Raw genomic sequence first — 14,596 nt, 5'->3', positions numbered from 1 at the left:
ACTCGTCGCACCCCCGACCTATGCCTAGGGTATACCCTGAGAGATAGATAAAACTTGATAAAGAAAGGAGAATGAGAGGATCCAAATCCCATTTCACTATTGAAATTGTTACCCACCAAAGTACTCATTCGGATGCTTGTATATTTCTTTCAAATAAAATGTAGTATGATGCCCTATCCATGATCTATTTTTATTTGTATTTTTAAGATTCCAAATTGAGATTATATTACCACAAAACCGAGTCCCCCAAGCACAACACAAGGTGTGACGGGAAGAATGTGTTAAAATCAAGAGATTACAAAGTCAAGATTTTAAACAAAACAAACAAGCAATGATCAAAGAAAGAAATGTGCAAGCTAAGTTATAGCACCCAAACACATAATGGGATGAAATCACCAAGAGTGGTAATCAAAAGCAGAGGTAACAAATTTCACTTTCAACCACCAATATGTTAGTAACTTGATTTTATCGAGCAGTTAAGTCATATTGTGTTCCCTTTACTTGAAAATTCTTCCATTTCAACGCCCAAACGCAAGCAAATCATAAAAGATTCATTGCAGATTTATGGCACTTGGAAGTTGTTCTTAAGTGTCCAAACTGAAGCAAGTGGTCGGAAATGTAAGAAGGATATATCGTGACGTAACCTAACCAATGAGAAATCAAAGACCAAATTGATCCAATGTAGTGACAATGCAAAAATAGATGATTATTATCCTAATTAGAGCCGCAACCACCCGCACAAAGTTGATCTTGATTTTGAAGAAGTTCACGCTGCAATAAGTTATATGAAGTAGGAATACACTTCTGTAGCAAACGTCAAGCAGATTGATTGATTTTTAAAGAAACCTCCTTGTGCCAAATGTTGTGAGAATAAATTGTTGATCTAATGGGATCTGAAGTTTTCAAATGAGTTGATTATATATCTCTGAGATGAGTGAATGCGTCATTGCCACCTGCCATCCTCTCCAACGTTTAACACAATGTTTTTAAACAACACACTATACTTCCCTACATGCTCCTCCTCCCATGCTAATAATCGCCTACGCCACTTGCAAGCCTCTCCATCCTCCTCCCAACCCAAAAGACTCATATCTAAAACTGACACCAATTTGTTCTCAGGTAACTCAAAAAAACGTATGAATCTGTCTTTTAAGACTCCCCAATCCAACCAGGGGTCCCACCAGAATAAAGTAGAGGACCCATCACCTAGAGGGCAAGAACAGACATTGGAAGGACCAAACGACCATCCATTGATAAATTTCTGATCTTCAAAGTTTAGCCTTAATACGGTCAACTAAAGAATACCAAAAATTTAATTTACGATCTATAGTTATGGATTAAATTATGACCGATATATATAAAATAAAAATAAAGGGAATAAAGCAAAATCATGGAGAATTGAATAAATGTTTTTACCGATTCAATACATGCTAAAGCGATATTAGTTTTCAAAAATTACATATGATATTCAATCAAATTTCCGGAAATCAAGCTTATATGGGCCATATTGTAAGCAAATGTGCAAACTACTCTCCTGTGCTGGTGGTGCTTCTGCTGCTGCTTCTGCTTGTTCTAGTTCAGGTTGTGAAACAGTTGCAGTATCAAGTGATCTTGGACCAAGTGGTCTTGGTGGTACAACATTCCCATCTTGATGAGCCTCACCTTCAGAACTTGATGTGGTTTCACCACGACCATATAGTGGAACAAGTGTTGATTCTGAAATTTCTGATTTGCATATTGGACATTCTGGTTTCTCATTATGTTCCCATGAGGTGCTATTAATCCATTTGTAAATACAAGGCCAACAATAGAGATGACCACAAAGTGTTACCACTGGATCTTTCACATGCTCCAAACATATGTTGCATTCAAAATCATTAGAACAGATTTTATTAGAATCTGCATTAGCATTAGCATTAGCATCAGCTTTGCCCCGGTTCGACAGAATGTCCATTAGCACTAGCATATGGTGCCTGAATTTGAAAGGTAAAACTGTAAATGTAACATTAGCTCCAGACTTCAAAAAATGGAACATCAAAACCAGTATAATTTGTCCCCTCTAACATTTGTCATAATTCATACAAATTAGGCAGCACAATGCCACCAACTTAAAATGTCATACATAAACAACATATTACAAACAAATTGTACTTGTGGCATACATATAATTCTAGCAACCCAACTTGAAACTTAAAAAAAGTTTTGAAATAGCATCACAACCCTAAATATTAGTATTTTCTCTGCATCTCGTCAAAATTGATACAATTGATACAACGACGTGCATTGCGTCGCATGTCTGACAATCTTAACCTTCAAAATCTTTGAATGATTTTGAAGTGAAAAAACTAATTCATCACCAATAAATGAAGTTTCATTCATATAAAGATTAAAAAATCAGTCTATAACACCAGAGTTTTGATCTCTTTCAGAAAAAATAAAGGACTTAAGATACCTTTGCTTCATTTTCAATAAAAAAAATATGTGTTTCATACCGTGCTGTTACAAGCTGAAGGGTCTGCAATAGCTTATTGTGAATAATAAATAAAACATGAGAAAATACTAAAAATATTAGAATTCTTTACAATTCTTGTTAAACTAATTTGCTCACGAAAATTATAGAAAATAATGAAAATATTAGTTATGTTCAAGTTTATTTAAGGAAGAAAAATTTAAACTTTATGAGAAACGTTTCGACCTTTATGTAAAAAACTTGCATCGTTATATTTAGAATTACAATTTTTAACCTTTATGTCCAAGTTACCTCTTGTGTTGGAACCAAAATTTAATCTTTATTTTTACAGACATGATAAATTTGAACTTTTGATGAACCATTGTTAACTCGTAAGTTTTTGGAAGCAAACTAAGGAGAAATTCACAGTCATATTAGATAAACTCAAATGAAAAAGTATAAGAAAAGAGTAAGTGATGGTATTTGACTACTTACATAGCTAAGAAGTGATGGTGATGATGTGCAGGGAAGAAAGTTAGTTGTGTGATGAAGGTTGCAACTGCAAGCAAAGTGAAAAATCCTTAATTGGCAGCAGAATGCATGAAATTGAAAGACGTTAATTAAAAAGAAATTGTGAATGCGATGTATCGACTATCTAGCAAATCAGAATTACATAATTGGGGTGGGGGGTGAAATAGGACACGTATCTAATGAGAAAGATAAGAGATCCTTTGTTGTATGATTTTTCCACTTTATCTTAATTTAAGCTACCGACTTACAAAAGAAATAAGCAAGATACAATTGAAAAAATAAGTGATTCATGAATCTCTCACACACACATGTATATATGGAATATATTTTGCAATCCAAAATACATTAATCGCAATCTAATATTATTTTGTTACGCAATCTAATATATTTTGGTACTTGATCATAAATATATTTTGATATATAATATAATATATATTTTTTTGCATGATATTTTTTGCTACTCAATTTGAGATATTTTGTACAAGATTTAATATGTTAATTACTTGATCCCAAAGTTTCTCACATATTAGTGGTAACAAAAAAGTATTCTGAAAATCATTTTCCCTTTCTATATATAATGTCCCTTCGGACTTAATGGTTTTTTCTCACATATTAGTGGTAACAAAAAAGTATTCTGAAACTTCGAATCATTTTCCCTTTCTATATATAATGTCCCTTCGGACTTAATGGTTTTAAGAGCATAGTCTCTTCAATAATTTATGTCCTTCGAAATAAATAATATTTTTAAGATCATAGCCCATTTTGAGGTATAATGTCTCTTAAAAAACTAAGAATGATCTTAAGAATATATTCTTCTTCGATTCTTGGAGAAGTTAGAGGTTAGAATGACGGTAGTACAATATTAGAGTGGTTGAGATACCATATTGATATTTGGAGATAATTTGGATAAATTGATTAGATCGTTCAAATCCTTTAATTATCTCTGTTTGGAAGACTGCAGCTAAACCATAAAAATATTTCTCTAGTTTTATTTGGATAAATTGATTAGATCGTTCAAATCTTTTAATTATCTCTGTTTGGAAGACTGCACCTAAACCTTAAAAATATTCCTCTAGTTTTATGATGGTTAACAAATATAGCTTTGATCAATCTCGTGAATTAGAGATCTTCTAAGATTACAGCCCCCTAACTCCTTAGGTGAGCTAGTATCTTAGAAGGTTTTACAATACATTAATCTATTATCACAATGTACATCAATTTATCCCTAGATTGATCTGTTTGATTTAATAGTTGAATTAGATCTAAGTTAAAAGCTATGGTCAATAGTAATTCAATCTTTGAAATTATTTATATTTGATCAGAACTTAAAAAAGCATTAAGCACAAATTAAACTGAATAAAACTAGATTTGCATTCATATTAAATAGTGTTTCACAACCTACATGGCTCAAATAGATCTAATTAGTTTCATCTTTATATCTAATCACTAAGAACATAGCTACTCATAATTGAAATTTCAATAATCAAATTCAAAGTAAACATTACATACATGAAGACCAACTATTAGTTTGATGGTAAGCCACCTATTGAATCTTTAGTCTTCTGCCTCAAAGTCGTGCTTTTCTCTCCAAAATTTGGAACTCTCTCTTCGAAAACAAGTTCAACTTTTATAGGCAAGGTTCTGAGCGCCTCAAATTGTGTCACGATGACAAAAATTGTGACACGATGCTTTCATTAATTTCAAATTTATATTTTGGCGCTTCTCCAAATTATGTCACGATTCACAAATCGTGCCACAATTTCTTGGCAGTATCATGACACGATGTATCGTGACACGGTGCTGTTAACTCCTTTGCCACGTAAAATTCCTGCTTTCCAAGTCCTAACCTATATTAATTGAAAATAAAAACATTTTTTATTTAAAATAACTATTTTTCTTCCGAAAATAAACCTTAATTATAGTGTTGAATCTAAGGCGAAAATACAAAAGAAAATGGCTACAGCATTGGTGTCATCAAATCCTTGGACAAGAGCCTTTTTCCTATTCTCATTTTTCCCGAAAAACAAAACTAAGATACTCACACACCGTTACAATTCCTATTCCAATTCCAATTCCAATTCCAATTCGCCACTCTCAACAACAACAGCATCCATGAACGCCGATGCTGTTGTCTCCTTACAAGAATGGCAAGATTGGGGCACCACTTCACCTGTCCCAGCTATGGTCACTCAAATCGCTGAAGATTTGAAGCTTCTCGAGAAAGATTTCGATTCTCAGATGAAATTTGGCCGCGCCGGTGGAAAGTTACAAGTGAGTATGTTAGTGTTGTTTTTCTAGAAAACTCGATATTCGGCCTAAAACCAACTAATCCAGGGGGACCAATCTAGGATTAGTCGGTATTGGGCCGGATATTGAGTAATGTTGGTGTTGTTGATATTTTTTTGTGTGTGATGTGATTGAATTGGTTGATTTTTAGGGGAATTTTGGACAGCAGGAAGATAAGAAGCACCGTGCAACTTATAAGGCTTTAGCTGATTCTGAAGAGAAGCTTAAATTTTATTCGGCTAGACAAATAGCTTGTCGTGTCCTTGGTAGCAAAGGTTATCTTTGTCAGAAGGTTTGATGATTTTATTTGGTTTTCGCGTGATTGATGCTGTTGTCGTTTTTGTAGAGCATAGACATCCGACATGACATTGACACATTGATGAATAGAAACCGTTAGTAATTTAGGGTTTGTTTGGCAAACACAATAAGCTAGTTTATAGCTGATAGTTTGTAGCTTATATGCTCACATGACTAAAAAAAAAATCTGTAACCATCATTTTATCGTAAGTATCTTTTTTTTATTAGCTTATAGCATTTTTTTATAAGTTTATTCCAGTAGCTTGTAGCTTATCAATTTTGCCCCTGTTATCTTAATTGAAAAAACTTAATATTAATTAAACATATATTTTTTATGTCATTTCATATTTGAGCTAGTTCAACCCTTATTTTTATCCAATACTACAAATTCAATCAGCTAGCTTATGAACTATCAACTAACTTATTAGCTTTCTAGTATAAGCTAATTTATCAGCTATCTATTTTTTATACCAAACAGAGCCTTAAGAAAAAATAAAATGATTACAAATATGCTATGCATGTGTCAGTCTCGTTTTGGCGTCTGACACATCTTCAATCTGAAGTGTCAATCCTACACAAATGGTTGTTGCTGCTGCTGAGTAATGGTTGTGGTGATGATGATGCATCTGACATTTTGCTTTTTAATCTTGCTTTCAATTTTTTTTTTTTTTTTGTAGTGCTGGCTTGCTATGGAAGATTGTATGTGTTCACAAATTACACCCTCTTTGCTCTTTCCTGGAATAAAGTTTTGGTTGTATATGCATCCCAAGGTTTGGACATATAATATATATGACTTGTGAATTGTGATTTGGTTATGGTTCTCAATTTGTGTTTTGTATATTTTTCATAAAGTATTTACTTTTTAGTCTTCATATGCAGGATTTTTTACGACAGAACAACACTGGAAAGGTTTTATGGCAAGTTTTTGGGGTTGATTGTGCAACTTTGTGCCTTTATGGCATTCCTGAACATGAACAAATCATGTGGAATTCCTTTAAACTGGCAGGTCTCTCAATTCATAACAATTGTCAGTCACTACTATGGTTTCTGTTCATTCAAGTAGTCAGATTCGATCTTGGAATTCTTAACCTAGCATAGTTTCTTTTCTACTATTTCTACTGTCTATGTTTCTTGAAGAGTTTGTTGTCACCGACTTTAACTGCTTCCAAAATAATATAAGAAATGTAAAATATAATATTATATAGTCAACCAAATATGGATGGGAATAAATGTTTATATTCCTTCATTTCAACTAGTGTTTGTTACTTAGGTCGTGGGTTTTTACCTTGATTCAGGAAGAAGTAATGTGTGGTGCCTTTATCCCAACAAGAATGCCGTTTTGGAATCAGTTGAAAATGCATTTGGTCAGGAACCAGTTGCAAATAATGAAGTATCATCAGAAAAGGTATATGCATCATTATATTGATTACTGTATTTCTAATTATTGATATAAAATTATTAATTGTTTTTTCAACAACCATTGAACAAGAATAATTTATTAGATTTCAACTTTGAGGAGAAGGTTGTTTTTGAGGAGGGGTGTCTTGTTGAAGATATAGGACAAGAAGGAGGTTGTTAGGATATGCAATAAGAGTGTATTTGTATAAATAAGAGAATACAAGGATATAGGACATAACCTTCCCCAAAAAAAAATGGATAGAGGACATAATTGAATATTTGTAAAGTTCGCTGAATAGAGTAGTGACTCTATTGTGAAGGAGAAACCCTTGGAGGAGAGATATATCTCTTATTCTCGATCTTTCAATAAAATAGTTCATTCTTTTCAATTTAATTATTGGGTTCCTATCAATATGTACCTTGAAGCAATTTACATTAATTGAGTCTGGTCAATTACTTTCCATTTTCATGTATTTAATTTATGCAAATGAGAAGAAATGAAATTGCACTACTGGTATGCTAGCTGCTTTTTTGTTTTGCCTGCAGCAATCAATGCATGTATGTGTATACACACACACACACATACATACATATATCTTTGTTTATCTCTTGTGAAGTCAGTGGTACTTGTGAACCAAAATTCATTTGTTATTGCTTCTTTTGAAATTTTTGATATAGATTTCGCTATCTTCCATTTGGTGCTTCCAAGTAATCTATTTGCCTTAATTATAAAGCAGTTAAAAGTAGATACAACTCAGCATTTTATTTTGATTGATGGGACATGGAGCAATTCAGCCGCAATGTTTAGGCGCCTTCAGGTAACTTCTGGTTGGATTTGTTCTGCGTTTTCTTCAGTTTAAAATTGAGAATTTTCATAATATGACCATACTTGATCATCACAAAATTAACCTACTAGTGATTTGGTGCCCAGGTAGAATAAAATCTTATTGAACTGCATATTTTTATGTATAGGTTTTATAGTTTCCAACTCTTACAAATGTAAGTTGACTTAATACATAAGTAATGTTTAAAACATCTAGCATAGGATCTAAATACAATTTGATACTACGTACGCAATACATATTAAACATTCTAACTTTGTAATAAAGCAAATCACAATATGTTAGGATATGGAATATTAGATAAATAGCTTAGTAAATATTAGTTAGTAGAAGTTAGTTTAGTAAGTTGATAAGTTTGTTAGGTGGTTGTTAAGAGTTGTTAGTTTGGTTATTCTTAGAAAATCTTTAAATAGCCCTCAAGGGTAGAAGGGAAAGATAGTTTTTGAATACTGAAGTTTAGTGTCTAGAGAATGCTCTAGTGTGAAAGGAGAATGCTCTTTCGGGGTAGCCTTGTCTGCAGGGTTATCATCTCATTGTATACCTTTTGTATCTTCTCTTTCAATCTCACTTCATCAATAAGAAATCCTTCATTCAGTTGCAATCTTAATTCTAGTTGGAACTTTTCTCTGTTTATTCAAATCTGCCTGTTTTGGGAATTCTTTCTCATAGCAGAAGAAAGGTTGCTAACACAATAACAAAATTTAATACTCCCTCCGTTTCAAAATGAGTGTCGCTTTAGCCAAAAAAAATTGTTTCAAAATGAGTGTCGCTTTCAGTTTCCAATGCAATAATAACTTTTTCTTTTCAATTGTACCCTCCAATTAATACTCTGCACACTACTTCCAAAGTATTACTTTTAAAACTAACCAATAGTTAATAAGGATAATTTGGTAAAATAACCATTCTCTTTCTCTTAATCATTGCATTTCTTAATATGTGTGTAAACACCTAAAACGACACTCATTTTGAAACGGAGGGAGTATTATATAAGCACCACAGATTAAACTAAGATGGGTTCATAGCTCCAAATCAAACTAGACTAGAATACAAATAGCATCACAAGTCAAAACTAATGGACAAACTCACAATCCATAGCAATATATCCCGCAAAAAGAGCATACAAGTTCAAAATCGTTGGCAAAATGACAAGTTACGACATTCACAGTTGGAACTTTTCTGGTTTGAAATCCTTCATTCAGTTGCAATCTTAATTCTAGTTGGAACTTTTCTCTGTTTATTCAAATCTGCCTGTTTTGGGAATTCTTTCTCATAGCAGAAGAAAGGTTGCTAACACAATAACAAAATTTAATATTATATAAGCACCACAGATTAAACTAAGATGGGTTCATAGCTCCAAATCAAACTAGACTAGTCTAGAATACAAATAGCATCACAAGTCAAAACTAATGGACAAACTCACAATCCATGGCAATATATCCCGCAAAAAGAGCATACAAGTTCAAAATCGTTGGCAAAATGACAAGTTACGACATTCACAGTTACTAAAGAGTGAAGGATGGTGGGACTGGGTCGTTGGGGCTAGATTCAGCTCGGTAGAGCTAGGTTTGAGCTCATCAGAGTTCGGTTCCTTCATCTTGTTGGCCAGTTGGGTTAATTGTAAACCTCAAAACGTAAGGTTGTTCATATTTTCTGGTTTGTGAGTTCGATTATGTTGGGAGCTATGGGGTTGAGACTTAATACAAAGTCTCTTTTCTCCTTTATAGATGGGTTCATGTGGGATGTTAAATGCATCTGTTGAGTTGAACAACTGAGGTTGATGTTTTGTGCACTATGGAGTTTTATCTTTTAGCTGTTGCATTTTTTGTTTTTTTTTAAAAACACCAAACTACATTTTAGGCATATCTGGGGGAAAATGGCCATTATGCGTAGACTCGTTAAATTGTACGAGTCTATGCAAGTGGACTCGAGTTTACACACAAATTTGTAAGTGAGCTAACTCGACTTTGATGCCAAGAATCATATACTTGCATGGTTCTATGAGTTGACTTGAGAATTTGACAACCATGGTTTTTATTTTTGATAAAGACAACCATGGTTAGACCTATGCCATTAAATTGATATCAGTTTGCTCAAATAGCAGATATAGTGGTGCTATAGCAGTATAGCATAGCAGACTTTTAGCAAACTGTCATTGTTCTTCGTACAAGTGTTGTCAAATAGCGGCTATAGCAGCGCTGTAGCACCTGTAACATAGCAGAATTTGAACAAACTGCTATTTTCGGTGATCCGTGATTGACAATACTGGTTGATATGAAATTTTTTCTACCTTTCCCAAAAAAAAAAGATGATATCAAGTAGAGGACTACCCTATAGATTATGATCACTGTACTTAAAACATAGATTCAAATAGTAACATAATACATTGTATTCTCATTTGCTCCGTTGGGCCATTATGTTTGAACTTTGAAGATATGTTTGACTTAAATTTTTCGACAGAGTAAAAATATATTTGCCAAAAAAGCTTCCTTACAAACTGCGGCCAATTATGTTGTAGAGTGTTGTATGTTTTCTGTTGCAAGTTGCTATTGATTAAAATTATGGGAGAAAATGGAAATGGTCATTGTTTTAATAAACAGTACTTGCATAAGTTAGCACAGTTTCCGACAAGATAATTGTTGTTCTGCTAAGAAAAATGCATCAATTTTGGCAGCCTCGCAAGCTGGGAAAAGATTACCTCTTATGCAACAATAGTTTAACGCCTTCTTTTGGTACATGATTCTAACAGAGGTTTAGATGTTATGGTGCTATGTGTATGTAATACTTTATTTAATCAGATTTTCCTTCTCTAAAGTGAGTAGTTAATAAAGAGAAAATATATGGTTGATATTGTACCATGATTTGTTGTGCATATGCATATAATGTCAATCACTGATTTGTTTATCGACGGTTGATATCTCTCACTTTACTCTCTAAAGTGAATTCCTCACTTCTTGCTCTATTTAATCATGTTTTTGCATCTTAGGATGAAAAGGCCTATGTGGCTTTGTACAACATTTAGACATGATAATATGCAATTTTGCTATTAGTTTTATTTTAGACTGAATATAGATAGTAATATACTGATTCTGCCTGCAGAGATATTTTTAGCTGAGATATAGTCCTAAAATATTAAAAACATGCAATGTTCAAGTTTTTAAATTCAATGGAATGAATTAATTTACACTGAAACATCATTTACAAAATATTTATGTGAAATATGATATTTTGTTTTCAACAGGATCAAGCGAAGTCAATTTGGGGAGATGAGGACCTTTCTTGTATATCGCTAAATCCTGGTACTTCTGCCATGCATAAACTCAGGTGACAGAGAAAGTGAACTTAAAGATTAACTATTTATCTCTGCTTTTCCCCTTCTTGCTTTCTTATCTTAGTTATTGGATTTTTGCTATGTTTGATGTGAAGTCTAATTCTGATTTATGGTATTTCGAGGCAGGCCCCAACCATCCTGGGATCGTACATGTACAGCAGCCGCTGCTGCTGGCCTGCTCTTGGAGCTCCACCTACTTCCGAGGTTTAGCTCAGCTGAATTGGATAAACAAGCAGAAACAGTTGAACATGCTTTAACAGTTCTATTAGAAGCTCTCACCAAGAGACGACTTCGAATGGGAAGGTCCATAACACGAAAAGTAAGGCAAAATAACATCTGTTAGAGATCTAACCAAGTTTTTTCTGACAACTTAGTGAGCCTCTTGCAATTTTTGAAATGGGGTAATTATCAACCCTAATGAGAAATAGTGACTACGGTTATGCAGTGTTAATTTTTTACAGAGGCTTCAAGTTTCAAAGTTTAGTTGAAACAACGACTCACACATTCTTCCTTTCATTTACAACATGATTGACATTATATCCTCCAACACAATCTTCCTAATAACCACTTAGTACTATATGAAGTGACTAGTACTAAATGAAAAAGGAAATGCATTTATATGTTGGTAGCTTGGGTAGAGGATATTTGAGAACAATGTATAATTTTTCTTGCAAATTTTGGATAGTAAGTACACTTATAATGTAATTCGGTACTTCATGGAATTTTGGAGTACATCAGGTGTGGGAAAAAAACTATTTTAAGATTTCTATTTGTTGTGATTTTTTTCTATGACCACTGCTAGTATTCTGTGCTTTTTCGTTGTGTTTTGGAAGAGTGAAAATTTGAAGAAAAGAAAGCCTCTTGTATATTTATTGAATTGAATCTATGTTCTGGTTATTGAACTGTCATGCCCAAGCATGTTCGAGTGAGGATCTTGCTCTCCTTTGATGCAGGAGTTAATGAAGTGTATTATTATTATGGTTTGTCTGTTTTCTTTATATTAGTTGCATCATACCCACTCATGACTGAAGTTGTCTATACACAATCTCTCCAAATAGGTAGCGTCAGTCATGATTCTAGAAGGCTACAATGGGGTACCAAATTGGTACTCTTCCACGGATTTGGATTTACTCCAGTAAAAAAATACGCAGTTGCACACATCAATTGATCTTGTTTGAGATCGGTCAGCTTGCATCACACTTCTACCAAATCATGATCACCATTGAATTGAGATTGGATAACCAAGATTAATAGTTGTGCTACGTGGTTAGTGCATCAAATTCGAACCTCTCTTCCTCATAGGTCCCTTGCTCATAGTATTTATTGTCCATTGTAGATGTTCTAAGGGAGATAAGTGAATAAGACAGCCCTAAGACAGCTCCCAGCAGCTAAGACGGCTTCATCGTGGCTAGTCCCACAACTTTGTATCTATTGGTATTAGTGACATTGTTGATTTAGAAAGTAGACTGCTTTAGCGGCCATTTGAGTTGCTCAACCTATCGGAATGTATCTTTTGATATATATATATATATATATTTTTTTTTTGGCTTACAAAACCGATCGAAAGCAAGCTTTCGACGGGTATTTTCACTAAATTTTGAGCAATGAAACAATTCTCATTTAGCATTGCAATGAGTTTGTTGTTATTATAAAAGAACGCTTGTTTAGCCTCATGTAGTTTTCTTTACATGTGTTCCATACTGCAAGCGGGTTGGATAAATTCAATCAAACCTCGACCATATTTAGCCCCTGCCAGAGTTACAAACATCCATGCTTCTTTTATAGTTATCTCTAACTATTCTCATCTCTAGATTATCTCTGTGTGACAAGGAAAGATATTACCTCATGATTACTTGTAGGATACGTTTTTTCTAACATCCAATGGCCACCCATGTTAGAGCACATCCTCTGCTTTTAGTGCTACTTGCATATCATCTGAACGGCTTTGAGGCCACATGTTTATCCTTTAGGCTTTGTGTGGGAGATAAGAAGGAAACAGAGGAAATAGTTTTGGAGGGAAGGGAAAGAAAAACAAAATATGGGAATCCCTCACTTTTTTTTGGAAGAGTATTTTTGAAAGGAGTAGATGAAAATACTTTTGAATAATACTTTTTTATGAACAATATTATTGTTTTTTGAATCTATTATAAAAAAATAATAGATTTGAAAATGTACTCAAAATTCTTCGAATCCCTCCAATGCATTCTGAGTTCCCTCGTATTAGAGAGTTATAGTCTAATGCTAGATGGATAGCTACATACACTTCTATTTGAACATCAACTCGGTTCAAAAAAGTAATGAAACAATAAACGCAAACAATGAATACACGATATTTTTAAGTTGTATTTAAATATTGTCTACATCTTCGTTTGCCTTTATTTTATTAGTAAAAGATTAGAATTTACAATATATAACTTGTATTTAAATGTTACGGTTCAACTTCAGATTACAACATTATATCCTAATATGTATGTTCAAGAAAGGCAACCTACTTATCAATATTTATGAGCCATACTTAACAAACAAATTTCATTTTTTTTTTACAAAAAATTCCATTTTTTTTAAAATCCTTCCTTTTATTATTATAGTCATCCTTTTTAATTCCCACCCAACTCTTAAACAAAGTCTTAAATACATGTATAAGAAGACAAGTAACCACTTATCTCCACACGCTTCAAGCATATGAGGAGATTGAATATCTCTCCATGCTACTACTAATCTTAAGGAAAATTATTGAATAAACAAATTGATTGGTAGGAGAATGACATCAATCTTTTTAGGTAATGATGATAAGTGGTGTGGGTTCCTCTTTGATAGTTGCTGATATAGCATACTACCGACTCAGAATGTATCAACTAAAATAGCAGTGGAGTTGGCACTCTCATATTGGTGTCTAATATTCATATCACTCATGTTTATCTTCTTCAACTTTGACCAAAAACACCATATTAAATTTCCTCCAATACTATAGGTGTGAATGAAAAGTCGCAAGTACAAATATCTTAATGATTGACTAAAGCTAAAAATAATTAAATAAATCATTGACCATGGAAATTTCTGAGGTTACACAACAAGATAAAGTTTATGTATTGAAAAGAAGGTGAGGATGACAAATTGACAATTGTTGTTACTCATAAGTTGAAGCATCCAACTTTCTAACTGCTGCAGTATATATCTATATCATTAAATAATTATTTTGTTTTGTTCTTATATTAATTAAAATATGATTATTGATATGATACTTGACCGCCCAATTGGACATTTGTCCTTGGAATGTCCTCTTATTCTTTCTACTTCAAAAATAGTTGTTGTTTGAAGCTTTGGATGAGGATTACAAAAGTTGTTGATTACTTTTAACTTTCAAAAAATATAATTGTTCCGATCTCAAGTTGTTTGAGCTATCACGGTTTTGTCATTTGTAAAAGAATAATTTCAGTTTCTAAACGATGTGAGACTATTTTGATG

General features: G+C 33.2%; 2 protein-coding genes across 3 annotated transcripts; one reads left to right on the top strand and one right to left on the bottom strand.

Moving 5' to 3' along the window:
* Nucleotides 1-1,378: 1,378 nt before the first annotated feature.
* LOC146950591 (E3 ubiquitin-protein ligase RMA1H1-like) lies at nucleotides 1,379-3,207 on the bottom strand. Its single transcript, XM_085746507.1, has 2 exons — nucleotides 2,945-3,207; nucleotides 1,379-1,973 (listed from the first exon to the last, which is right to left on the bottom strand). Coding segments are annotated over exons 1-2 (507 nt in total). The 5' UTR covers nucleotides 2,947-3,207; the 3' UTR covers nucleotides 1,379-1,468.
* Nucleotides 3,208-4,866: 1,659 nt separating this feature from the next.
* Nucleotides 4,867-11,903, top strand: LOC146950590 (DTW domain-containing protein). Of its 2 annotated transcripts, none has more exons than XM_085746528.1 (8): nucleotides 4,867-5,251; nucleotides 5,418-5,558; nucleotides 6,241-6,333; nucleotides 6,443-6,569; nucleotides 6,859-6,968; nucleotides 7,699-7,779; nucleotides 11,042-11,124; nucleotides 11,258-11,903. In XM_085746528.1, the coding sequence occupies exons 1-8, from the start codon at nucleotides 4,934-4,936 to the stop codon at nucleotides 11,472-11,474; spliced, it is 1,170 nt and encodes a 389-aa protein (XP_085602654.1). In that variant the 5' UTR covers nucleotides 4,867-4,933; the 3' UTR covers nucleotides 11,475-11,903. The 2 variants fall into 2 exon arrangements, with proteins under 2 accessions (XP_085602654.1, XP_085602653.1); XM_085746527.1 differs by having other exon boundaries at nucleotides 4,890-5,251; nucleotides 7,696-7,779.
* The last annotated feature ends 2,693 nt before the right edge of the window (nucleotides 11,904-14,596 follow it).

Source organism: Medicago sativa, chromosome 2, assembly GCF_051527215.1.
Source record: "Medicago sativa cultivar Bolivia chromosome 2, Bolivia_mono, whole genome shotgun sequence".
NCBI lineage: Eukaryota > Viridiplantae > Streptophyta > Magnoliopsida > Fabales > Fabaceae > Medicago > Medicago sativa.
This window is presented reverse-complemented; position numbering and strand designations above follow the sequence as displayed.